This window comes from Aotus nancymaae, unplaced genomic scaffold, assembly GCF_030222135.1.
Source record: "Aotus nancymaae isolate 86718 unplaced genomic scaffold, 86718_ANA_hifiasm-v0.15.2.pri h1tg000028l, whole genome shotgun sequence".
Taxonomy (NCBI): Eukaryota; Metazoa; Chordata; class Mammalia; order Primates; family Aotidae; genus Aotus; species Aotus nancymaae.
This window is the reverse complement of record NW_026988441.1, coordinates 6,228,098-6,253,425: the sequence shown is the minus strand read 5'-3', so window position 1 is coordinate 6,253,425 and position 25,328 is coordinate 6,228,098. Positions and strand designations below refer to the sequence as shown.

Below are 25,328 nucleotides of genomic sequence, written 5' to 3'. Positions count from 1 at the left end.
TCTCTGATCTCATGGCCAACAACCTGAGATTCCTGCCATCTGGTCCCAGTTCAGGACCTTTGAACCTGCTGTTAACCTTCCCCACCCCCTAGATCTTGCTTCTATCTGGCCTTTGTTCAAATGATACTTCAGAGGAGCCTTCCCTTTATAAAATAGCCTCACTCTCACTTCCCATCCCTTTACTCTGCTCCGTCCTTTTTTATTATGCTGGTCACCATCTCAAATTATTATTATTTTAAGATAGAGTGTCGCTCTTGTCACCCAGGCTGGAGTGACAAGATCTCAATGGCGGTGATCTCTGCTCACTGCAACCTCCGGCTCCTGGGTTCAAGCGATTCTTCTGCCTCAGCCTCCAGAGTAGCTGAGATTACCGGCTCACACCACCATGCCCGGCTAATTTTTGTATTTTTTTGTAGAGACGGGGTTTCACCATGTTGGCCAGGCTGGTCTCGAACTATTGATCTCAGGTGATCCACTTGCCTTGGCCTCCCAAAGTGATGGGATTACAGGCGTTAGCCACCGGGCCCGGCCCTCAGATTATCTTTATTCAGTTAAACGCTTTTATTGTCTCCCTCAGTACAATGTAAGCCCAAGCAGAAGACTTTGCTTTAGTCACGTGCTGTAGCCCCCAAAGTCCAGACAGTGCCTAGCATGTTTGAGATGCTCGATGAGCAGTTGTTGATTGAATAGATTAGACATCAACGCAATCAGGCTATTCACTTAGGGACTCTTTGCTAGGCGGCGGAGAGGTACGTTACTGTACTCTATGAAACACGCATGCGCGAAAAAAATCAGGGACGTATGATCGGGAAAGGGGCGGAGCATCAGGGAGAGTTTCGCGGACATAGGCGGTTTGGAGCGGAAAGCGAGAGGTGGAGGGGCGGCTTGGGGCTGAGCGCGCGCGCGCGCGCAGCGCAGACGCCAGCTCCCGGAGACTAAGGTACTCAAGGTGCCCGAAGGCGGGGTAGTGACCTCGCGCGTGCGCTGTGCCCGCGACGGCGCCTGGTCCTGGTGTGTGGGTTGTTCTTGGCCTCTCGCGGCGCGTGCGCAGTGCTGACGGCGGAGGGATTTGAGGCCGAGACCCACCCCCTGCTCCAGTCGGTGGCCGAGGCCGCGCGGGTTCTTGAGTAGCGGCCTTGTGCGCTCGCTGAGCGGGCGACGGAGTCAGGCAGACGCGGACGCCCTCGGAGTGGAAGCCGAAGCAGGACTTCTTGTTGCTGAGGGGCCGCCGCAGCCGCCCCGAGCCTCCGGACCGACGCCAGACCGAGGAGGGCGCCGCGCGGCGAGTGAGTGTGGCCGAATGGTCCGACGGGGTGCGGGGCCGCTACCCCCAAGCCCTTGCGATGGGCCCCGGTCCTTTTCCCTGTAGCCAGGCCCCCTTGCCGCGTTCCCTGCTGCAGGTCACTTCTGCGTCCCTTTCCCGAAACCCGAGTCCTTTGGGCACCCACGCCCGCTTCCCACAGCGCCCTAGGTCCCCTACCCACAGGCCCTTGCGGTGTGTGGCCTTTTTTCTTTTTAGTCTTTCCATGTTGTCCTGGACCCTTACCCATAATTCCTTTCGTCTTAGGGGGGCCCAGGTCTGTTACCCACAGGCGCTTGGCTTTGGGGCTTCGCTGCTTATGTTTCTCTTCTTTGCTTGGAGACTTCCGACCCCCAGGCCCCTGCAAACCGCATCTCATAATTTGTCCTCCAAGGTACGATACGAGCAGCCACAACTGCTCTGGGCCTCCTTCCTCGGATCCTTAATTTCCCCCAGAAAGCCCCAGGGAACCTCTCCGCCCCACAGCTCGTGGGTCAGGACTCAGACCTCACTGCTCAGGAACCTTTTCCAGCCTTTGTTTTTTGTTTCCTTTACCGGCCTGACTTTCACCTCCACCCCCACCAAGAGATACCCTTTTCTTTTCCAGTGTAGGACGGTTCTCTGCCCTTACAGAGCCTCTTCGAATTCCGAGACTTTTCTCCTGTTTTCTCTTTTTTTTTTTTTTTTTTTTTGAGAGCCAAGGGACAAATAGGGGCTTTCTTTGTGCAGACCCAATCTAACCTGAGGCTGTCCTGCTTCTGCTCTCAGACTTGGCAAGATGACCCAGTTCCTGCCGCCCAACCTTCTGGCCCTTTTTGCCCCCCGTGACCCTATCCCATACCTGCCACCCCTGGAGAAACTGCCACATGAAAAACACCACAATCAACCTTACTGTGGCATTGCGCCTTACATTCGAGAGTTTGAGGTGAGTTCACTGAGCAGGCCAGGAATGGTTTCGGTTCTGGGGAGCAAGGGATTGGATTTGGGAGTCCAGCCTCTGGATTTGCTAGCTGTGTGATTTAAGCGACTGGCTTCATCTTTTTGATCCTCAGTTTCCCTGTTTTAAATGGGGTTGGAGCCAGGTGTGGTCGAGTGCACCTGTAGTTCCAGCTACTCAGGAGGCTAAGGTGGGAGGATTGCTTGAGCCCAGGAGTTGGAGGCTGGATTGTTTGTGATTGCGCCACTATACTCCGGCCTCGGTGACAGAACAGGACTTCGTCTCTCAAAAAAAAAAAAAAAAATTTTTTTTTAAGTGGAGTTGTGGCCGGGTGCGGTAGCTTATGCCTGTAATTCCAGTACTTTGGGAGGCTGAGGCGGGTGGATCACCTGATGTCAGGAGTTCAAGACCAGCCTGGCCAACGTGGTGAAATCCTGTCTTTACTAAAAATGTTAAAATTAGCTGGGCATGGTGGTGGGCACCTGTAATCCCAGCTACTCGGGAGGCTGAGGCAGGAGAATCACTTGAACCCAGAGGGCAGAGGTTGCAGTGAGCCCATATAGAGCCATTGCACTCCAACCTGGGCAATAGAACAATACTGTCTCAAAACAAACAAACAAAAACAAAGTGAGGCTGGGCTCAGTGGCTCACACGTGTAATCCCAGCACTTTGGAAGGCTGAGGCAGGTGGATCACCTGAGATCAGAAGTTCAAGACCAGCCTGGCCAATATGGTGAAACCCCATCTCTACTAAAAATACAAAACTTAACCGGGCGTGGTGGTGCTTTGCCTGTAGTCCCAACTACTTGGGAGGCTGAGGCAGAAGAATCACTTGAACCGGGGAGGTGGACATTGCAGTGAGTTGAGTTTGTCCCACTGCACTCCAGCCTGGGCAACAGAGTGAGACTCCCATCTCAAAAAAAAAAAAAAGTGAGTTTGATAGTATACCTTTTGCAGAATTTTTGTGAAAGTTCAGTTGAGTAGTGGTTGAGGATTCACACTTGGCTTACACCATTTATCAGCTCTGTGAGTTTGGGCAAATGTGTATCTTAATGCATTGGTTTCTTTATCTTTCGCAGGGGATAGTGTTAGCACCCCTCATACTGTTGGTGGAGAATTAAATGGCAAAGTGTATGTCGGGGGGCTTGGCATCAAGCAGTCAGCCTATGTCGGCCTTTGTTACTCTGTTTACTACTTTTATTGTTTTTTTTTTTGTTGTTTTTTTTAATACTTTCTTTTCAAATAGGGGCCATGCTAATCTTCTCTGTATCATTCCAATTTTAGTATATGTGCTGCCGAAGCAAGCACTACTTTTATTGTTAATAAGATAGTGTTCATAAAGGGCTAACACCAAGTGTTGGAGGGCTTAAAACCACAGACTGGGATCTTAGCTCTACACCTTTAGGGTAAATAGGAATGAGTGACTTAGGCTCCTGGACCTCTCTGTTTTTATTTGTGAAATTGGGATGACAGTGGTCATCTTGTAGGTGTGTCTGAGCACACCTGAGAAAAGCTGGCACACAGCCAGAAGTTACAAGAACAACATTCTCGCATTGGGTAGAAATGGGCAGCTGGAGGCGGAGGGAGTTGCAGAGCAGAACTTCGTAGATAGGACGGGCGCAGTGGCTCACACTTGTAATCTCAGCACTTTGGGAGGCTGAGGCAGGCAGACCACGAAGTCAGGAGTTGGAGACCAGCCTGGCCAATATAGTGAAACTCCGTTTCTACTGAAAATACAAAACTACCTGGGTGTGTTTTTAGTCCCAACTACTTGGGAGGCTGAGGCAAGAGAATCACTTGAACCTGGAAGGTGGAGGTTGCAGTGAGCCGAGATCACACCACTGCAGTCCAGCCTGGGCGACAGAGTGAGACTTCATCTCAAAAAAAAAAAAAAAAAAAAAAAGTTTGCAGATAATAGAAAGGTGGATCTTTGGTGGGATTTGCCACCCTCGGTGAACCAGCACTTGAGAAATGTTACTAGCCAATTAAATTAATTTAATGGGCACAGGCAGGTGGTAGATGCCCTTTGATGATGATGTGCCAGTTACTATTTATGAGACAGAGTTTTGCTTTTGTTGCCCAGGCTGGAGTGCAATGGCGTGATTTCAGCTCACTGCAGCCTTCAGTTCAAGCAGTTCTGCCTCAGCCTCCCAAGTAGCTGGGATTACAGGCATGTGCCACCATGCCTGGCTAATTTTGTATTGTTAGTAGAGATAGGGGTTCACCATGTTGGCCAGGCTGGTTTTGAACCCCTGACCTCCAGTGATCCACTAGACTTGACCTCCCAAACTGCTGGGATTACAGGCGTGAGCCACCACATCCAGCAGCCAGTTACTATTTAATGCATGGTTGGTAACACCTTTAAGTGCTGCCCTGGCCCTCAGAGGGTGTGCAGTTGTGGGCTTCAGAGCCCTGTCCTGTCAGCTTATGTTGCTTCAGGCCTGGTCCTCTTAACTGGCTCTCATAAACAGGGCCCTCCTGTCACTCTGCTCCCATCACATCCTCTGGCACTTTGTTCAATGTGAGTGATGCTTGTAGCTGTGAGAAGCAGTGTGTTTCCTGAATATGGAAGACAAGGACCTTCAGCACTGTATTCTTTTTTTTTTTTTTTTTTTTTTTTTAAAAAAAAACTGGGTTTCTCCATGTTGGTCAGGCTGGTCTTGAACTCCTGACCTCAGGTGATCCACCCACCTTGGCCTCCAAAGTGCTTGGATTACAGGCATGAGCCACCACGCCCGGCCAGCACTGTATCCTTAAGCTAGGTGTCACCTGTGCCAGTGCTTTTCAAATTGTCATTGGTGAAGGACAGTTTCCAATCTGTTGCAGAGCGATGCTTTTGATAAATAGGATAGAATTATTTTTTAAAGAAAGACCTACAGTCAGGAGTTCTCGACCAACCTGGCCAACATGGTGAAACCCCCTCTATACTAAAAATACAAAAATTAGCCAGCATAGTGTCGTTTACCTGTAATCCCAGGTACTCAGGAGGCTGAGGCAGAGAATCACTTGAACAATTCTAGTCAGTTCCTGGGTTCCTTGTAGAGACAGCACAGAGGGGAAAGCAGGACGTAGAATCGTTTGAACCTGGGAGGTGGAGGTTGCAGTGAGTCGAGGTTGCTCCATTGCACTCCAGCCTGGGCCACAGAGCGAGACTTCGCATCAAAGAATAAAAGACCAAATTTGTATTAGAGTCAATGGGTGTAAAACTGAAATTGCTGTAGAAGTTTCTGAGCACTTCCTCCTGGTTTCTGTACTTCTCACAGCCCAGCAAGTGTGGATAGTGCTGGTCCATGGACTGTGCTTAGTTTTTGACATAGGGTCTTATTCTGTCCTCCAGACTGGAGTGCAGTGTCACAGTCATGGTTCATGGCCGCCTCGCTCTCCAGTGCCCAAGAGAACCTCCTCCTTAGCCTCCCTAGTAGCTGGGACTATAGACGTGTGCCACCACACCTGGCTCATTTGTAAATTTTTAGTAGAGATGGTGTTTCACTGTGTTTCCCAGGCTGGTCTGAAACCTCTGGGCTCAAGCATTCTTTCTGTGTCATCCCCCCAAAGTGCTGGGATTACAAGTGGAAGCCACTGTATGTGGCTGCAGACCATGCTTTGATCTGTGCCACTCCCCTCCCTCCACTGTGACTGGGGAAGTAGTGTACGTGTGTGTTTGTTTTTGTAGCGGGTGTGGGAGGGTCGACATGCTTATTTCCTTGGTGAGCGTCCCTTGCCATTTCCCCTAGTCCTTCCCACCCTGTCACCTCTCTTCTTGTTCCTAGGACCCTCGAGATGCCCCTCCTCCAACTCGTGCAGAAACCCGAGAGGAACGCATGGAAAGGAAAGTATGTCGTTTTTGCTTCCTGACCACCCCCCTTTCGCCACTTTGTCCACGTGGTCCTTGACACTAGGGTACTTCTATCTGCATTTACTTATCCACCTCCCCTTTCTCATGACAGAGACGGGAGAAGATTGAGCGGCGACAGCAGGAAGTGGAGACAGAGCTCAAAATGTGTAAGTCTCTCCACTGTTCTCCTCTCTCCTCCCCCCAAACCCTGTGTTCTTTCCAGGTCATACCCAGGATCCTGCTGTCTCCCAAAGGCCTGTTTTGGGGGGAGCAGGGTTGTTCGTTTATCTTAGCCCCTGCCACTTGGCAAGCCCTGTTTTTGGTTTGGGCTTTTCAGCAACAGAACATGGGGTAAAAGTTGGCGGGAAGGGAGACCCCTGGTACCGTGGGCTCTTCCTGCAAGGGAGGACAGTTATAAGGGGCTCCCACAACCCAGCTGGGTCTCAGGCTGAGGCGGTGAGTTGTGGGCTAGTGGGTCCGTCCTGGCTCTACCCTTAGCTCCCTGACCCTTGGGCTGAGGACGTTCATCCCCTCCACGTATCGGAGGAAGTGGGAGTACAGGACAGGTGTGTTGTTGCCATTAACCAAACTGATAAGAAGGTCAGCTGTCAACCTCCAGTGGCTCTGTATTGTTGCAGCATAGTGATGTTTCGGTCAGCAGGAGGCCACAGGTGTGACGGTGAGCCCATGTGATTAGACTGTATTTTGCTGGGCACGGTGGCTCACGCCTATAATCCCATACTTTGGGAGGCTGAGGTGGGTGGATCATGAGGTCAGGAGTTTGAGATCAGGCTGGCCAGCCTGGCGAAACTCTTATCTATATAAAAATAAAAAATTAGCCAGGTGTGGTGGTGCATGCCTATAATCCGTTACTCTGGAGGCCGAGGCAGGAGAATCTCTCGAACCTGGGAGGCGGAGGTTGTAGCGAGCTGAGGTCATGCCATTGCCCTCCACCCTGTGCAACAAGAGTGAAACTCCATCTCAAAAAAAAAAAAAAAAAAAAAAAGGTCCAGTGGGCTGGGGGAGGGTAGAGATGAAACAAGTTTGGCCGCACGTTGATGACGGAAGCGGCTTGTGGGAGTTTGTTGTACTGTTCTCCACTTCTGTTAAGTGCTTGAACGTCTCCATAATAGAGGAGGAAGAATGGGTCAAGTTCAGTAGGGTTTCTGTGCCCTTGAGAGCCTCCACTCCTAACCATAGAAGCTTGCTGTGCCTCGTCCCAATGACCAGCTCCCGTCAAGGGGACCGTGCTCCTTGCTGAGCACTCGTCCTTCCTGTTACTGACTTCTCGTGTCTTCCAAGCACATCAGGGGTTGCTTCTCCCATTTTCAAGATGAAGAAATGGAGCCTTGTTGAGGCAGGCATGCTTACAAAGAGTGAGAGTTCCGAGATGGGGCTTCCACCATCCCAAAGCCTAATGAGGTTTCCCAACTCCACGGCCCAGTTCCTTTGAGTCCCTGCTCTGGGCTGCTGCTTAGATGAGCCCTTAACCAATGATTTCCTAAGGGTGGAGCCGCCGGCAGGGCTCTGCACGCATACCCTGGCTGGTGGGGTGCTGACTGGCACTGGTTCTGTGCTGCCCTCTTCAGTACGTACGTACCATTGCTTTGCTGCACTTTTACCTTTAGTCGCATTCGTGCCCCACCGCACCCCCACCGGCCTAGGGTAAGCGAGTACTCTTGGGAACTCACGCAGTGCACTGGGGTGGGTTCCCTCCTCCTGCCCTTCGGGAGGCTCAGCTGTTGTTTGGCCTTTGTTCACTCGCCCAACCCCACAGCGGTCATTGGTTCCACTGTAGTGTGTAGGGACCAGCCCTACAGGGTCGTGGGGTGTCCCCTATCGCGTCCATGGTAACTTACAGCACCTACTGTCTGGTGTTGCCAGGTGTGTTTCCCCATGGCTGTGACAATCTTCTGCTCTTCATTAAATGTCAGCATCTTATGAGGTCTCTCCTAACCTCTTATAAAATCACCGCTTTCTATGTCTGTCATCATCTGATGTGATCATATGATCTTATTCCATTAGCACATGAACCCCATGAGGGTAGACACCTTTTTTGTCTTTTTGTTTGTTTTTTGAGACAGAGTCTCACTCTGTCACTCAGGGAAGCGCAGTGATGTGATCTCGGCTTACTGCAACCTTTGTCACCTCTGGTTCTTAGCGATTCTCTTGCCTTAGACTAGCTGGACCGTGCCTAGCTAACTTCTTTCTGTATTTTTAGTAGAAACGAGGTTTTGCTGTGTTGGCCAGGCTGGTCTCAAACTCCTGGTCGCAAGTGATCCGCCTGCCTTGGCCTCCCAGAGTGCTGGGATTACAGGTGTGAGGCACCGTGCCTGGCACTGTTTTTGTCTTGTTTACTGCCAAATCCCCAACAACTATAGCATTTCCAGGCACATAGTAAGTGCTTAAGAATTACCTATTTACAAAAACACAAACATGGGGAACAAAAAAAGAATTACCTGTTGAATGAGTGAGAGTTACGTGGTGCAAAAAAAAAAAACAAGCCAGTGCAGATTGAGAGACCTGGACAAAGAAAATTACAAAACTGAGGGATGAGGTATGGCAAGGAACTTTTTTTTAAAAAAAAACAGTCTTACTTTGTTGCCCAGGCTGGAGTGCTTTGGCACCATCTCGGCTCACTGCACCCTCTACCTCCCAGGCTCAAGCGATTCTCCTGCCTCAGCCTCCTAGTAGCTGGGACTGCAGGCACACGCCACCACCATGCCCTGGTAACTTTTTCTTTGTAGAGACGGGGTTTCTCCGTGATGGTCAGGCTGGTCTCAAACTCCTGACCTCATGTGATCTGCCCTCCTCAGCCTCCGAAAGTGCTGGGATTACAGGCATGAGCCACCGCGCCCGGCCTGGCAAGGAACTTCGAGGAGTGGGTAGGGAGCACGCCGAGATGGAGTAGTTTTCAGATGTCTCCATCCGTCCTATATAGTGATTCCCTTAAATTGTGGCTCAGGCTACTGGTTTTTGAAGCATTCCTTAAAGTCATCTTGACCTTAGTTTAGGCTTGTAGTTGAATCCTCTCATAAGAAACAAATCTGAGACTTTATTTCTCTAGCTTCTGGCAACACCTGCTGTCTTCCTGAAAAGGTAGCACCTGGGGACTTGGGGCAGAAGCCTAGTAACATGAATGCCTGGGCTGGGAGGGGAAGTTGGCCTCGCCCTTTGCCACTTTGACCACCTCCCTTTCCTGTGTCTTGAGTTTGTTCTGTTTTGCTTCCATTTACAAAGTAGTAATAAGTTTCAGTGTCCAGCACTGACTGGGCCATAGTATGTGCTCAGTAAATTTATGCCTAGTGTTCCATTATTGGAACGCTAAGCATGTGGGAGTTATTTATATCCTACTGCTCAAGATCATTACCAAGGTCTGATTTTTCATGTCTGCAGGTCAGAAAGTTGCACCCTCCGGCATAAATGGGTTACTGTTACTCATATTCTCCCAGAATGTGCTGGCTTCTGAGGGGACACTGTACCAAGGGAGAAAGGGCAGAGTGTCCTGAGAGCCCCGCAGCAGTCAGGGTCATTATGTGCCGGGGCCATCACATTTGCTGAAAAGGACTCATTCCCAGGCCTGACCCAGCAGAATCACCTGTGGAGGTGGTTTCTTAGGATACTCCTGGCTCTTCTCTTTGGAGATTGTTATTCCTCAGTAGCCAGATAGGACAGTTTGCCTCACAGTAATGGGGCTGGAGTGAGAATCTCATCCGACGCTCGTCAGTTCCTGGGTTTCTTTTAGAGATACAGGGCACACGGGAAAGCAGGCCTTAGACGAGCTTGGCTCTCCCGGCTCTCATTCGTAACCTTGGGGCCACTAGGTCTCAAAATTTTCCTGTGGGCTGCAGTTGCAGTCTGTGTCCAGTGGGTGGCAGTGTGGCTCTGCTGATGGAGGGAGCTCAGAACCTGGGGGCATCAGCTTCATCTCCAGGGAGGCCCTTTTGGGCTGTTACTATTTGGGTCACCTTGCATCTGGGAGCAATGGGGCCCTTGTGGCTTCTGTAGGTCTGAAATGGTAGTTGGCCTGCCACATCCTGTCAGCTTAAAGTCAGCCTTAACTCCTTCCCTCAATAGCCTGGATTATCATCTCAGCCACTCTGATAAAGGCCACTGTGCCTTAGAGAAACAGGTTCAGAGAGGGGCATGCTTGAAGTCACCAGGTCACCGCCCATGCTCCTCCAGTTAGGGGCCTCTCCCAATGTCGCCTTCTTCTTGGCCTCTGCCCATCTGTATTTGTTTTGCTACCTGAGACTGTGGACACCTTCAGCTTACAAAATTCCTTTCTTCCTACACAGGGGACCCCCACAATGATCCCAATGCTCAGGGGGATGCCTTCAAGACTCTCTTCGTGGCAAGAGTGGTAAGTCCCCAGCTCCCAGCCCCTGGAACCCCAGGCTGCTGAGAGCCTGGGTCTGGGACAAAGGGCAAATAGGCCAGGTCCCACGGAATGTTCCAGGGGCATCTTTCTTTTCTCATTTAATGTCATCTCCATCTCCTTGTAGAACTATGACACAACAGAATCCAAGCTCCGGAGAGAGTTTGAGGTGTACGGACCCATCAAAAGAGTAAGTGGAGTAGGTCAGGGTGTTTGAATGGGGGGTGCGTGGAGAAGGGCTGTAGCCTGAAAGGGAGAGGGCGAGGTCCCAGCCCTGAGCCTGGCTTGCAGCGTTTCAGGGCCTGGGTTGATGCATCCTGAGTGTATCTCCATGCAGCAGGCCTTGGGGAACAGGAGTCAGATGAGAAGTAATGATTTAGTGGCTGCTAGTGGCTGGTTTAGAGCAGGGGCTGGCAAACTACAGACTTACTGCTTGTAAATAAAGTCTTACTGGCTCAGCCGGGCAGCTGTTTGTTTATACATTGTGTTTGGCTGCTTTTTTTTTTTTTGAGACAGAGTCTAGCTCTGTTGCCCAGGCTGGGGTGCAGTGGTGCAATCTCGGCTCACTGCAGCCTCCACCTCTCGAGTTCAAGTGATTCTCCTGCCTCAGCCTCCTGAGTAGCTGGGATTACAGGTGCCCGCTACCACGTCCAGCTAATTTTTGTATTTTTAGTAGAGACGGGGTTTCACTGTGTTGGCCAGGCTGTTGTTGAACTCCTGACCTTGTGATCCACTGGCCTCGGCCTCCCAAAGTGCTGGGATTACAAGCATCAGCCACCACGTCTGGCCTGGCTGCTACTGTTGTAAGGCAGGTTTGGGTTGTTATAACAGAATATAAGGCTATCAAAGCTGGAAATAATCTACTCTCTTGGTCTTTGCAGAATATGTACGCTGACTCTTGTTTTACAGAAAAACTTTGTTTTACCGATCTTCTTTTGAGTTACTTAAGTGCTCTGCGCTTGATTTTCTTTATCTAAAGTGGGAGACAGATGTCTTCACTGGGCAGTAGTAAGAGTCTGAGGCCGTCCAGCACAAAAACTGACATTAGCCGTGTCTGTTCTCCTCCTCCCTCTGTTTCTGATACATTTTTAGACAATATTTATGGCCGGGCGCGGTGACTCATGCCTGTAATCCCAGCACTTTGGGAGGCCGAAGCGGGTGGATCACGAGGTCAAGAGATCGAGGCCATCCTGGCTAACATGGCAAAACCCTGTCTCTACTAAAAATAAAAAAATTAGCCAGGCTTGGTGGCGTGCGCCTATAGTCCTAGCTAGTTGGGAGGCTGAGGCAGGAGAATCACTTGAACCCCAGCAGCAGAGGTTGCAGTGAGCCGAGATTGCGACACTGCATTCCAGCCTAGGTGACAGAGCGAGACTCCATCTCACACAAAAAAATATATATATATGTTTATATGCGTCAGGCCGGGCACAGTGACTCACTCCTGTAATCCCAGCTCTTAGGGAGGCAAAGGCAGAAGAATAGCTTAAGCCCAGGAACTGAAGACATGCCTGGGCAATATAGTGAGACCCCGTGCTCCACAAAAGGGAGGAAAAAAAAAGTATTGTAGGACAGGTGTGGTGGCTCATGCCTGTAATCCCAGCACTTTGGGAGGCTGAGAAAGGCAGAACACCAGAGATCAGGAGTTCGAGACCAGCCTGGCCAACGTGAACCCTGTCTCTACTAAAAATACAAAATGTTAGCCAAGTGTGGTGGCTCGTGTCTGCGTGTATATATATACGTATATAAACACGGCACACGTGTCGTTATGCCCTGCACAGCCCAGTGACAACCTTGGCCCTGCCCTTGTCCCTTTGATCCCATTCGAGTCAGGAATCTCAGTTGGGTTTTGGAGGCTGTGGGTCCCAGGTTCAAGTCCTAGGACCAGGTGAGCTCATCCATGATGCGAGTTGGATTGGTTGACAACTGGTAGTAACATGAATGGAGAACTAGCCATCCTTTAGGGACTAGCTCAAATGCTGTCACCTCCCAAAACCTTCCCTGCTTCATTCTGGCCTCCTCTGTCTCAACAGCCCTGCCCTGCCCATTGTTGTCCCTGACGTGGTCCCAGGGGGGTCTTTCTGCCATCCAGAGCTGACCCTGTCTCCTGCGCACAGCCTCCCATGGGTCCCTAGCATGTTAGGACAGGTCCAGGTGCAACTGCCTGGCCTTCCAGGGCCCTTCCTCAAGCTGTATGGCCTCGTGGACCTCCATCTCACATCTCCCCTCCCCTCCCTTGCTGCCATTCTCAGATGGGACCCATCCTTAGTGTGCCACATTCTCTCAGGCCTCCCTGGCTGTGCACACGTCCTTTCTTTTTCTCTTAGAACTCCCCTGTCCCTGGCCGGGCTCAGTGGCTCACACCTGTAATCCCAGCACTTTGGGAGGCCAAGGCAGGCAGATCACGAGGTCAGGAGTTTGAGACCAGCTTGGCCAACATGGTGAAACCCCATCTCTACTAACAATACAAAAAATTAGCCAGATGTGGTGGTGCACTCCTGTAATCCCAGCTATCCGGGAGGCTGAGGCGGACGCCTCACTGTCCCTTCATCTCTGTTCGGTCTTTAGGTCTTAGCTTAAGTGTCATTTTCTCTAGGAAGTCACCTCTGTGCCCTCTGCTCCTGCCATTAGATCATAAGTCACTCGGGGATCTTGAAGGACAGAGAAGGTCTGAGGCCTTGCCCTGCCCTGGGTCTGTCGTGCAGGCTGTTGTGGGATGGGTGGGGCGGAGCTGCCCTGTGGTGGGACTCAGCCCTGTCCCTGTGCCCGCAGATCCACATGGTCTATAGTAAGCGGTCGGGAAAGCCCCGCGGCTATGCCTTCATCGAGTATGAACACGAGCGGGACATGCACTGTGAGTACCAACCGCCGCAGCGCTGTCCTCTGACCCTCTCACTTCTCTGCTGCCCCAGCCCTTCCCAGTCTGTCCCCTCCCAACCCTGCCACACCTGACATTAGCGATGTCTCTTCTCCTCCTCCCTCTGTTTCTGATATATCTTTTTTTTTTTTATATACGTGTTTTTTAAAAAACAAAAACCAAATCCCCCACAACGTGTGTGTGTGTGAACCTGGGGAGGTAAGTGTCACACGTTGAACCTCAGGGGCAAAGAGGGAACTGAGTGGGGGGCTGGGGCCAGCCGGAGGTGGGGGGAGGGGTCGGATTTTAGGGGAGCCTCTCCCCATTATTCCCCCGACTGGAGTTGGGGGCGGCCAGGTTGCCAGTGAGGACTGGCCTTTGAACTTGACCTCTCTTCCCCCCCAGTAGAACTGGGGCTGGGCCACCCACCCCTCCGCCTCCCCAGCTCTGGCCCCCACCCCGTTCCTCAGCGGGCAGTGGGGTGATAGGCATGTTGAGCGCCTGCCCCTACAGTTCCAAAGCCCCCTTTGAGGCTGCCGCGGCGTCCACATGGGCAGGGATGGGTGGGGGAGGGGGGGCAGGGCTGCGGCGTGTCCAGGGGCCGCCGTATTAATTGACTGTTCTTATTGTCACTGCAGCCACCACGCAGCTGGCTTGCAGCTGATGCTTACGCTCCCCTTACAACACCTCAGTGTATGGTTGGTATAAGGGTTTGTATCATGGGTAAGATCACTCAGCACCGCACACCAGCCCAGCTTAGCCAGGCAGCTCAGGAGCAGCGAGGCACCCCTCCTCCCGCCCCAGTCGCCCCCGCAGCCTCCCCACACCCACAGCCCTTTCCTTGTTTGGGTGCCCTTTGTCCCTCCTGCCCCGATCCGTATGCTTTCTGAGAATCTTGCTGATCGAAGGAGGGGAAGGGTGAACCCGGTGGGAAAGGCAGCAGCCTCTCCGCTTGGGCTCCACCCGGCCTCTAATGACCCGGCTTCGCGATGTCAGCGGTGGGGTGTCAGGAAAACCGAGGGCAGGGCACCAGGCCAGGGCTCCACTGGAACCCTCCCGCCTTCCCTCCCTGCCCCGTGCTTTCTGTGGGGCCGCCACTGTGCTGGCCCTGGAGAACCTTTTTGGCTGCTAGTTTTGGGGTGCTCTGCCCCCTTCCTCTCTTCCTTACTGTGGTTGAAGCCTCCCGAGGGGGCTGGCTGTGGTGTCCAGCCACTCTCCAGAGGTGGTCACGAGCTCCCCAAAGTGCATGGAATTGGGACTTGGGGTGTGGGAGGGACCAAGGGGTAAGTTGCCAGCAGCTGAAGATGTCGTAGGTTTTAACTAAAGAACCTTCCACTGTCTAGAGACTTCAGAGAGAGGGAAAGAGAGAGAGGCCTAGATGAACACAATCACATGATCACATGTTTTCTTTGCTGTTCTTCCCGGGTTGGGCCTCTTGGGGTTTGGGACTTGAACCCAAGCAGGGTTCCTTCGCTTGACTTTGATCCTGGTCCTTAAATGCCTTTCCCCACTCCCCTCCTGTGGGTTCAGGGGCCAAGCGGCCCCTCCTCAGAGCACTGGCAGCACCATCTCCTGGACCCCGCGTGCCAGCCTCTGCAGAGGCAGCTGGTGGGAGGGAGCATGGAGTTGGAGGTGGAGAAGCCACTCCTGGTCCTCTGGGTGGCGGGCTCTGTGCCTAGTTCAGTGTGACTTGGGGATTGGTAAGGGCGGACAGGTGTTTGAGGCCTCCCTGCCTTCTTTGGAAATTGACACGCTATAGTCTAGGGCTTTCCAGCTCCCAGCTTGGGTGGTAATCCTCGTCTCCCCACTGTAAGGCCTCCTTGAGATTTCTTTGGGGTCCACCACTTCCTCTGCCTGTCTCCAGGTGGTACAGGAGAGGTGGTTCCTCTTCCTCTCCTGGCTCCCTAGAATCCCCACTTCCCCTCCCTGTAGCTTTAGCTGACCCCATGGTGGTGGGTGTGGGGTCTGTGCGCGTGCTCAGGTAAGCTTGGGGGCTCCAGGTAAGCGGTCCCGTGTCCCCCCCCGGGAAGCCCGCCTCCTCGCCAGGCCCCCAGGAGTTGCCGAGCCCCCCCCATCCCGCTCGGTTTGGACACCCGCAAGGCCGGCATCGGTAAATGGCACCTTTTTCTCTTCCTCTGGTTGTTATTTGGGGGGGAGCGGGCTGGGGTGGGGCAGGGTATTACGGTTGGTTGAGGACAGCCCCCCTAGGCCAGGGCTGGGTGGGGGAACAGGGACTTTTTGGCCTTCCCGACAGCCCCGAGTGATCACAGGCCAGTGCCTCAGGTTTGACCTCTGCTGAGCCCTTCCCAAGAGCAGCAGCGAGCCCCTCCCCTATCTCCCCTCTATGACTCCCGACTCCCCTTTTGTGGCAGGCTCAGGCTGGGGTTTGCTCCCAGCACATGTTGAGCCAGGGCTGTGGAGGGCGAGAAGGGGCGGGGCTGGGGGGAGGCAGGGTCAGTCGTCTCAGGTAAGGCAGGGATTTTCAGCAGCACCGCACGGCTCCCCATGCTTCCTCCACTGCCCCTTTCCCCTGCTGCAGGGGCCCCTCCAGGCCCCCTGGGAGTGTATAACCCGCCTCTCTGCTCCCTGCCATTTCCTGAAGATTTCTCCCACCCCCTTCTGGTTCATTTTCTGTTCTGATGTCTGTTCACCCCACACTCACCCCCCTCCAAAAAAAAAAAACAAAACCGGTGTGGTCTGGGGTGCGGAGCGTCCCAGCTGGGCCTCCTGCCCTGGCATGGTGTCTCAGGGTGCATGCTTGGGGTTGTGGAGGAGTCCCCTCCCCCACAGCAGAGTCCAGCGTGGAGTTAACCTTCAGTTTCTTTGCAGCAATTTTGGCCGCCCTGGCGGGAGGGGGCTGCTCCATCGTGTGGGAGAGGAAGGACCTGGGAGCCTAGAGGGTGGCGGGTGAGGGTGGACGTCTCCCCCGGCCAGGAGTGGTTGGGGTGCTCAGGGGAAGCAGACACTGATATGGAGCAGGCCCCTCGCCGGTTTGGGAGAGGGTTGGTCTGGCTGTCAGTTGCCTGGCTGTCTGGTGGGCGTGTGCGAGTGTGTGATGATGGGGACACGGGGTGGGGATGCTGTACAGCTGGGCCTGTCCTGACTAGAGGACCCTCTGGGGACTCCTCTCCCCTCCCCCTCCCCACATCTGTTACAGCCGCTTACAAACACGCAGACGGCAAGAAGATTGATGGCAGGAGGGTCCTTGTGGATGTGGAGAGGGGCCGAACCGTGAAGGGCTGGAGGCCCCGGCGGCTAGGTGAGCACATCCTGCCAACACCGGGCTCTTGGGGGCCCTAGGCCTGGTGGCCTTGTTCTCCTCTGCTGCTTCCTGTTTCTCTTTCTCCCGCCGGCTCACCACTCTTGTCTCTTCCTCATCTCCAGCTTTCATGGCCATCATATTTCCTACAGCCGCCTGCCTCCTCGTTGTAGGTTATTGTGAGGAGCAGGGGCATCAGCCTGGAGAGGCCTGAACCCACATGGCTGGTGTTCGCACTTGCTAGTTGGCGGGGTGAGGGGGGTCCCTCTTCCTGCCTCATTGTTCTTCTCCTAGTGGAAATAACCCCAAGTTCACTGAGTTCAGTGTACTGGGTGCCCAGCTTGGCAGTAACACATGCTGGGGTTGTAAATGTCACCTGCTTATCTGCTTCTGCTGCTTGCTCTTGCTCTTGTTCGCTTATTTACTGATTCAGCAAGTACGTATTTGATCAGCAGCCATGTGCCACGCTTCTAGTCAAGAGCAACACAGAGGCAGCCTCTGCCCTCTGAGCCTTCTGCATTCAGGCTCCTTCACTGTCATTCGCTGTCTCAGGCAAGGTCAGTTTGGCTGCAAGTATCAGAAATACACTTGAGCTTCCTGAAACGTAAAGGGCCCTGTTGATACAGAATCATGGGCATCCTTTGGAGTTGAGAGGTATGTGATGGCTGTGGACCTAAGAGGACTGGTAGCTGAAGCTGTTAAGAGCTAGGGTGGCCAGGCTGGGCGCAGTGGCTCACGTCTGTAATCCCAGCACTCTGGGAGGCTGAGATGGGTGGATCTTGATGTCAGGAGTTCAAGACCAGCCTGGTCAAGATGGTGAAACCCCTTTACTAAAAATACAACAACTAGCCAGGCTGATGGTGGGTGCCTGTAATCCCAGCTATTTGGGAGACTGAGGCAGAGAATTGCTTGAACTCAGGAGGCAGAGGTTGCAGTGAGATGATGAGAGGTTGCAGGGAGCCAAGATTGTGCCACTGCATTCTAGCTGGGGTGACAGAGTGAGACTCTGTCTCAAAAAAAAAAAAAAAAAGCTGGATGGCCCACAGCTTGCTTCTGCCTCGTTAGCCTCCATGCAGCTGGGTCTGTCCCATGCCTCCTCACGCTGACCCAGCGCAGCATGCCACAGGCTCCAGCTTTACACTCATTCCTAGATAAGTCTCTGTTTCGGGGTGGGCACATCTGATTGGCTCAGTATTGGGCCTGGGCCTGGGGTCCTGTTACTCAAGCATGCTTATTGAGGACCGAATCCTGCAAAGCTGAGTGACAGTTGTCAGAGAAGAAGATGGTCCCTGGGCAGACAGCCAGGAAGTAGTAGCCACTCGGGGCTCCTGTCCTGCCTCCCAGCCCTGTGTCCTCCCTCGCTCTGGATTTGCCTGTGGTAGGGAGCCCACACTCAGCTGCTGAGCCTCTGAGCTTACCAGGCATGTTCTTACGTTACTCTGGTCTCTCTGGGGTGGAGTGGGTTCTTATACCTCTGCTGTTTCCTGTCATGGTGGGAGAATTCTGGAATCTCAGAATCTTTCCAGAATCTCAGAATCTTGTAGTGCAGTTGGCATTCATATTTTTTGTTTGTGTTAGCCAATAATATCTTGACTTGGTGCACCCACAGAAATACTATAACCTAAAGCTTGAGGAAACGGGTTTTTCTGTGTAGTAAGTATATTGTATATTGTGCTGTTTTGTTTCTTAAGATGTTGGTTGCAACCCATCAGATTGATGATGTGACTCACTGCTGGTTCATGACCTGGAAAGAGGAAAGGCTAGTCTAGCTGCCCTGTGCCTGTGACATGGCAGGTGCCTGGCCCACTGTCTGCTTCCTATATGAATGTCTCCCCGGTGTCCCCGCAGCCTCTTTGCTATACACAACTCAGCTCTGCCTCTCGGAAGCTTTTCCAGGCAGTGTGGGATGGATGAGAAAGGCAGGTTCTGCAGCAGACGGCAGTGACAGCCCAGTTCGTCACCTTCCTTGCTGAATCACTGTGGGCCAGTGACTTGATCTGAGATCCTTTCCCCATCAGAACAGTGAGGTTATCATCTGTGCTTTGGGGCTGTTCATTTATTCACTTGACACATATGCATCCGCCTTTCTACACCAGCTGCAGCGCCACCTGCTGGTACCGTGAGCAAGAGCCAAGCGCGTGCGCGGTCCGGCGGCGCCTTGCAGTCTGAGAGAGGCAGGTAGGGTGGACTCGGACAGGTAGCAAACCTGAAACTCCGGGGAAAGGAAGTGTTTTTCTGCAACTGTGAGTATGTAGAATGGTCAGAAAAGGCTTCCCGAGGAAGGGATGCTCGGGTTAGCGTTAAAGGTGAGCGGGAGTTCACCAGAGAAGGGAGGCCGGTCCAGGGCGAGGAGAATGCGCAGATGCTGTGGTAGGAAGAAGGTGAGCGTGGACACTGGGAAAGGCCTGGGACACGCAGAGCCAGCGGCCCCGGCAGGGCCTGCTCTTGCTGCCTCTGCCACCAGTTGACGGAGTTTGGACCTCAGGCTGGGGGACGCCACCAAAGGCTTCCAAGCAGAGCACATTTTCTGGTGGAGAGGATTGGCCTGGGGTTTGTGTGAGGGTGAGGATGATTGGGAGCGTTTTGAGAAGGCTATGAAGTGCCCTGTGTTTAAGATGATGCATTTTGGGGTCAGAGGTGGGTTCCAGTAACAGCTGTTTCCCAGCGAACGCTCTGTGTGAGTTACTCAACGCTCTGTGTGGGTTACTCAACGCTCTGTGTGGGTTACTCAGTGTCGGCAGACGTGTCTTGCGATGGGAGTGCGTGAGATGAACTGCACGGGAGGGACCCGGCCCTGGGAACACTAAGCCAGGGCTGCCTTCCTGCCCTTTGCTCTCGGAGCTACCTATTTACGCTCCTCTGGGCCCCGCCCCTGCCCAGACTGACCCTCTGTCCGTCTGCCCTGCCCCAGGAGGAGGCCTCGGTGGTACCAGAAGAGGAGGAGCTGATGTGAACATCCGGCATTCAGGCCGCGATGACACCTCCCGCTACGATGAGAGGTAAGATTGGGCGACCGGTGTCCTGGGGCGGGGGGCGGTCACGGGGGAGCCAGGTCACACAGGTCTGCCCACCTCATCCAGGCCCGGCCCCTCCCCGCTTCCGCACAGGGACCGGGACCGGGACCGCGAGCGGGAGCGCAGAGAGCGGAGCCGGGAGCGAGACAAGGAGCGAGAACGGCGACGCTCCCGCTCACGGGACCGGAGGAGGCGCTCACGGAGTCGAGACAAGGAGGAGCGGAGGCGCTCCAGGGAGCGGAGCAAGGACAAGGACCGGGACCGGAAACGGCGAAGCAGCCGGAGCCGGGAGCGGGCCCGTCGGGAGCGGGAGCGCAAGGAGGAGCTGCGTGGAGGTGGTGGCGACATGGCGGAGCCCTCCGAGGCGGGTGATGCGCCACCTGATGATGGGCCTCCAGGGGAGCTCGGGCCTGACGGCCCTGATGGTCCAGAGGAAAAGGGCCGGGATCGTGACCGGGAGAGACGGCGGAGCCACCGGAGTGAGCGTGAGCGGCGCCGGGACCGGGATCGTGACCGCGATCGTGACCGCGAGCACAAGCGGGGGGAGCGGGGCAGTGAGCGGGGCAGGGATGAGGCCCGAGGTGGGGGTGGCGGCGGCCAGGACAACGGGCTGGAGGGTCTGGGTAACGATAGCCGAGACATGTACATGGAGTCTGAGGGCGGCGACAGCTACCTGGCTCCGGAGAATGGGTATTTGATGGAGGCTGCGCCGGAGTGAAGCGGTCCTCTCCACCTGCTGTGATTGGACGTGTTCCTGCCCCACCCCCTTGCTGTCATCCCCACCCCCAACCTTGGCCACCTGTTTGTCCTCCAAGGGTAGGTGTCTCATTTGTTCTGGCTCCTTGGATTTAAAAATAAAATTAATTTCCTGTTGCTAGTGGGCACCTTGGTTCCTTCACTGCTCTGTCTTACCCACAAGGTTGTCTCTGACTCGGTAGCCCTACTTGGTTTGCGTAGTTACAGCTTGAGGGTTAGGCTGTGAGGCTGGCTGTGCCCGGTAGCCAGAGCTGTTGAAAGTGGGGTGAGGAGGCCTCTCTAGGGCTCCTTGTCACCCTTGTGTTTTTCAGCCTTTTTTTTTTTTCCACTTCTTCCACACATTCCTCAGAGCTGACCATACCCCTGCCTTGGTGGGGGTTGGGATTTAGGAGGGGACTCGTTTACTCAGGGGAAGCAGCAGTTTTAAATGTGAACCCACCTTTTGGGTGAGACGGGGCTGAGCAGGAAGGGTGGGCGGGGCCTCCAGTTCCCACCGACTCACATACTTCCCAGTGACAGGAATGTAGTGACAGGAATAACGAGCAGAAACACAGAAGAGGTTCCACCAGCAATTGAGATTTCAAGCAGATGCCTGGACAAAAGATTAAAGACTTCGGTGGTGAGGACACTTGAGTCTGGTGAGTGCTGAGAAGCCAGTCCGCCCTGCAGAACCCTAGAGGGTCAAGGCTGCAGCTGCAGGAGAGCGAGGGTGGAAGGCCAGAGGCAGAGCTCTGTACAGCTGGCCTCCCTGTTGGCACTCAGGATGCCTGGGAGCTGGGCCGGGGGTGCCAAGGCAAAGCCAAGTTCAGACCTGTTTGTGTCTTTCAGAAGTCTCAGCCTGATAACACAAGAGAGTCTGTGACTGGCACGCAGAATTGCAATCTGCTTTTTAATGGCTTCAGTTTAACCAACTAAGGATACTCAGACATTTGAGGAAAAACAGAGACCACAAGATAAACAGAAAAACTGATCCTGGAAGAAATAACTTAGGAATAAAAGAACTTGATACCTCTAATTAGTATATTTCATAGAGATCCCAGATATTGCAACTACAGACTTCTAGTACTGGCTACAAAAAGCCCATTTTGGACTAACGTGGTGCACACCAGTTATATAAAGGCTGGGCAGTAGACAGAAACTTAGGAAAGGTGCTGGAGAGCAGCCGCTTTGATGAGGCTTGAGGGAGTGTGGTCCATAAGAGCACACAGGTGTGTTTTATGCCTACCCTTGCCTTTTCCTTGAGGATGTTTTGCCATTTAGCATGGGGAAGAGATGACCAGGCAGGACTGACTTCCACTGGGCCAAGTTCACAGAGGCTCGGCCAGGCAGCTGGGACTGACAAAACGGGAGAGGAGGGCACTGAGCTCCCAAATCTCCTCGCACCTCCCCAGACGCATTCATCAACTCAAGCTGCTGACTGTCATTGCAAGACCCCCAAGAAACTCATCAGAATGCAGTAACTGGGAGGCCAAGGAACTGACTGCCTGGAGATGGCAGCAGCCATGCTGTTCTGGGCCCACCATGGTGGAATGGCCCTGTTTGAGATGCCCAGGGTGCCTCAATATCAGAGTAAGGCCACAACAGAGGGAATCGGGCTAAGAAGCCAGGCACACTGGCTCACGCCTGTCATCCCAGCACTTTGGGAGGCAGAGGCGGGAGGATCACTTGAGGCCAGGAGTTAGAGACCAGCCTGGCCAACATGGTGAAACCCCACCTCTACCAAAAATACAAAAATTAGCCAGAGGCTGGGCGTGGTGGCACACACCTGTAATCCCAGCACTTTGGGAGACTGAGATGGGCGGATCACCTGAGGTCAGGAGTTGGAGACCAGCCTGGCCAACACAGCAAAACCCCATCTCTATTAAAAAATACAAAAATTAGCTGGGTGTGGTGGGGAGTGCCAGTAATCCCAGGTACTCGAGAGGCTGAAGCATGAGAATCCCTTGAACCTAGGAGGTGGAGGTTGTGGTGAGCCGAGATCGTGCCACCGCACTCCAGCCTGGGTAACAGAACAAAGACTCTTGTCTCCAAAAAAAAAAAGCCGAATATGGTGGCACATGACTGTAATCCCAGCTACTTGGGAGGCTGAGGCAGGAGAATCGCTTGAACCTGAGAGGTGGAGGTCACAGTGAGCCGAGATCGTGCCACTGCACTCCAGTCTGGGCAACAGAGTGACACTCCGTGTCAAAAAATACAAATAGGCAGGCTAAGAAAGCCTAAAACCAGACTTTGTCAGGATTCAGGCCATCTGCCAGCCAGAAGAAAACTGAAAGAAGATAAGCGTTCTCAGCCTCCACATGTACTATTTTTAGTACCCATTACGCAGCATCTACTCAAAAGTTTCCAGGTTTGTTAGAAAGGAATTAATTTGCTGAAAACCGAGAGGGAAACAAAATAGACAGTAGAAAGAAACCCAGGGGTGATTCAGATGTTGGAGTTATCAGAGCTATGATATATTCAGAAAATAAGAAAGAGATGTGGAGAATGTTAAGATATCTGGAATCTAGCTACTTGAGAGGCAGAGGTAGGATTTCAGGATTCCTTAAGCCAAGGACTTTGAGATTGCAGTGAGCTATGATCACACCACTGCACCCCAGCCTGGGTGACAGACGAAGACATCGTCTCAAAAACAAACGGGCACAGTGGCTTACCCCTGTAATCCCAGCACTTTGGGAGGTTGAGGTGGGTGGATCACGAGTTTAGGAGTTTTAAGACCAGCCTGGCTAACACAGTGAAACCCCATCTCTACTAAAAAATACAAAAATATTAACTGGGCATAGTGGTGCGTGCCTGTAGTCCCAGCTACTCAGGAGGCTGAGGCAGGAGAATCACTTGAACTGGGAGGTGGAGACTTCAGTGAGCCGAGATCGTGCCACGGCACTCCAACTTGAGCAACTGAGTGAGACTTCGTCTCAAAAAAAAAAAAAAAAAAATCTGGAATCTGACACCAAAAAAACGGCAATTCTAGAACTGGAAAACACAACTGGAATTAAAAAGTAAGTGGTGGCTAGGCATGGTGGTTCATGCCTGTAAACTCAATACTTTGGGAGGCCAAGGTGGGAAGATCACTTGAGCCCAGGAGATGGGAGACCAGCCTAGGCAACATGGCAAAAGCCTGGTCTCTACAAATATTAGGAAAACTAGCCAGACGTGGTAGCGTTTGCCTGTGGTCCCAGCTACTGAGGAGGCTGAGGTGGAAGGATTACCTGACCCCAGGGAGGTCGAGGCTGCAGTGAGCCATGATCACACGACTATACTTCATCCTGGACAGCAAGATGAGACCCTGTAATAACAGCAAAAAAAAAAAAAGGCCACACATACACAACAAAAGAATTTAGTAGTTGATGAGACTAGATAACCTGGAGTCTTCCTTAGAAATACTAGGAAACTCAAGCCTGTAATCCCAGCACTTTGGGAGGCCGAGGCGGGTGGATCACGAGGTCGAGAGATCAAGACCATCCTGGTCAGCATGGTGAAACCCCGTCTCTACTAAAATACAAAAAAATTAGCTGGGCACGGTGGCGCGTGCCTGTAATCCCAGCTACTCAGGAGGCTGAGGCAGGAGAATTGCCTGAACCCAGGAGGCGGAGGTTGCGGTGAGCCGAGATCGCGCCATTGCACTCCAGCCTGGGTAACAAGAGCGAAACTCCGTCTCAAAAAAAAAAAAAAAAAAAAAAAAAAAAAAAAAAAAGAAATACTAGGAAAGATTGGCTTGAACAAACTTTCTTGAGAGACATCTCACAGCCTCTTTACAAGTAACTGAAACCATACTTCACTAAAATGAAGGACTTGGAAGAGGAAACTGGATGTAATTCAGGAGACAAGTGGAGGGAAGTCCCAGGATGGCAGTTTCTAGAGCGCAATTGGTTCAGCGTGGGGTAAGAGGACTAAGGTTTCCCAGAAGTTTAGGGGAGAGATGCTAAGAGCAGAAAATCTGTAATCTAGTACATCTAAATTGATAAATCAAGGGCCAGGTGACGTGGCTCCTGCCTGTAATCCCAGCATTTGGGAGGCTAAAGTGGGCGGATCACTTGAGGTCAGGAGTTCAAGACTAGCCTGGCCAACATGGAAAAACCCCGTCGCTACTAAAAATATAAAAATTAGCTGGGCGTGGTGGCGGGCACCTGTAATTCCAGCTGCTCAGGAGGCAGAGGTAGAAGAATCACTTGAATGCAGGAGGTGGCGGTTTCAGTGAGCTGAGATTGTGCCACTGCACTCCAGCCTGCAACAGCGTGAGACTCCATCTCAAAAAATAAAATACCAGGTGCGGTGGCTCACGCCTGTAATCCCAGCACTTTGGGAGACCAAGGCGGGTGGATCACGAGGTCAGGAGTTCGAGACCAGTCTGGCCAATATGGTGAAAACCCATCTCTACTAAAAATACAAAAAATTAGCTGGGCATGGTAGTTCGCGCCTGTTGTCCCAGCTGTTTAGGAGGCTAAGGCAGGGCAATCCCTTGAACCCGGGAGGCGGAGGTTGCAGTGAGCTGAGATTGCCCCACTGTACTCCAGCCTGGGCGAAGAGCAAGACTCTGAAATAAAAAAAATAATAGATAAGAAATAGCATGTTACTTAGTGAAGCAGCTCTCAGACAAAATATCTGTAAGTTCCCTCTTGCAGTGAGTAGAGTTAGAGGTACAGAAGCTGCCGCTTCTCCCTATTGGCCGTCTGTGTTATTTGATTTTGTTTTTAATCTCATGAAGACATTACTTTTTGCTAAAGAGAGAAATAGAGGGAATGAGACAGCCACACAAACCTGCTCTAGTCCTCCCACTTGGAACAAGCCCTTTTCTGGACTCCATATCGCCACCCAGTGGAACCAAAAGAGCAGCAGCCAGACTTCAAAGCCTTGTCCCACATCTGGGCCTCTACAGCATGATACCCCTGACCACTTCCTCTTTATTAAAACACTCTCAGCCGTGCACAGCGGCTCATGCCTGGAAACTCAGCACTTTGGGAGGCCGAGGCAGGAAGACCGTTTGAGCCTAGGAGTTCAA

At 52.7% G+C, this 25,328-nt stretch overlaps 1 protein-coding gene and 1 non-coding gene across 4 annotated transcripts; one reads left to right on the top strand and one right to left on the bottom strand.

The window, feature by feature from the left end:
- Positions 1–1,202: 1,202 nt before the first annotated feature.
- On the top strand, positions 1,203–20,458 carry SNRNP70 (small nuclear ribonucleoprotein U1 subunit 70). 3 transcript variants are annotated; one of them, XM_012460447.3, is made up of 10 exons: positions 1,203–1,286; positions 2,069–2,225; positions 6,007–6,069; positions 6,184–6,238; positions 10,370–10,434; positions 10,577–10,639; positions 13,219–13,300; positions 16,461–16,562; positions 19,474–19,561; positions 19,643–20,458. In XM_012460447.3, exons 2-10 carry the CDS (start codon positions 2,079–2,081, stop codon positions 20,292–20,294), a joined length of 1,317 nt encoding a protein of 438 aa, XP_012315870.1. In that variant the 5' UTR covers positions 1,203–1,286; positions 2,069–2,078; the 3' UTR covers positions 20,295–20,458. The 3 variants fall into 3 exon arrangements, with proteins under 3 accessions (XP_012315870.1, XP_012315875.1, XP_012315864.1); XM_012460452.3 differs by lacking the exon at positions 1,203–1,286 and adding an exon at positions 1,518–1,694 and having other exon boundaries at positions 19,670–20,458; XM_012460441.3 differs by lacking the exon at positions 1,203–1,286 and adding an exon at positions 1,518–1,694.
- Positions 3,443–3,544, bottom strand: LOC135276853 (U6 spliceosomal RNA). Its single transcript, XR_010344408.1, has one exon. It is a non-coding gene; the product is annotated as a U6 spliceosomal RNA (small nuclear RNA).
- Positions 20,459–25,328: the final 4,870 nt, after the last annotated feature.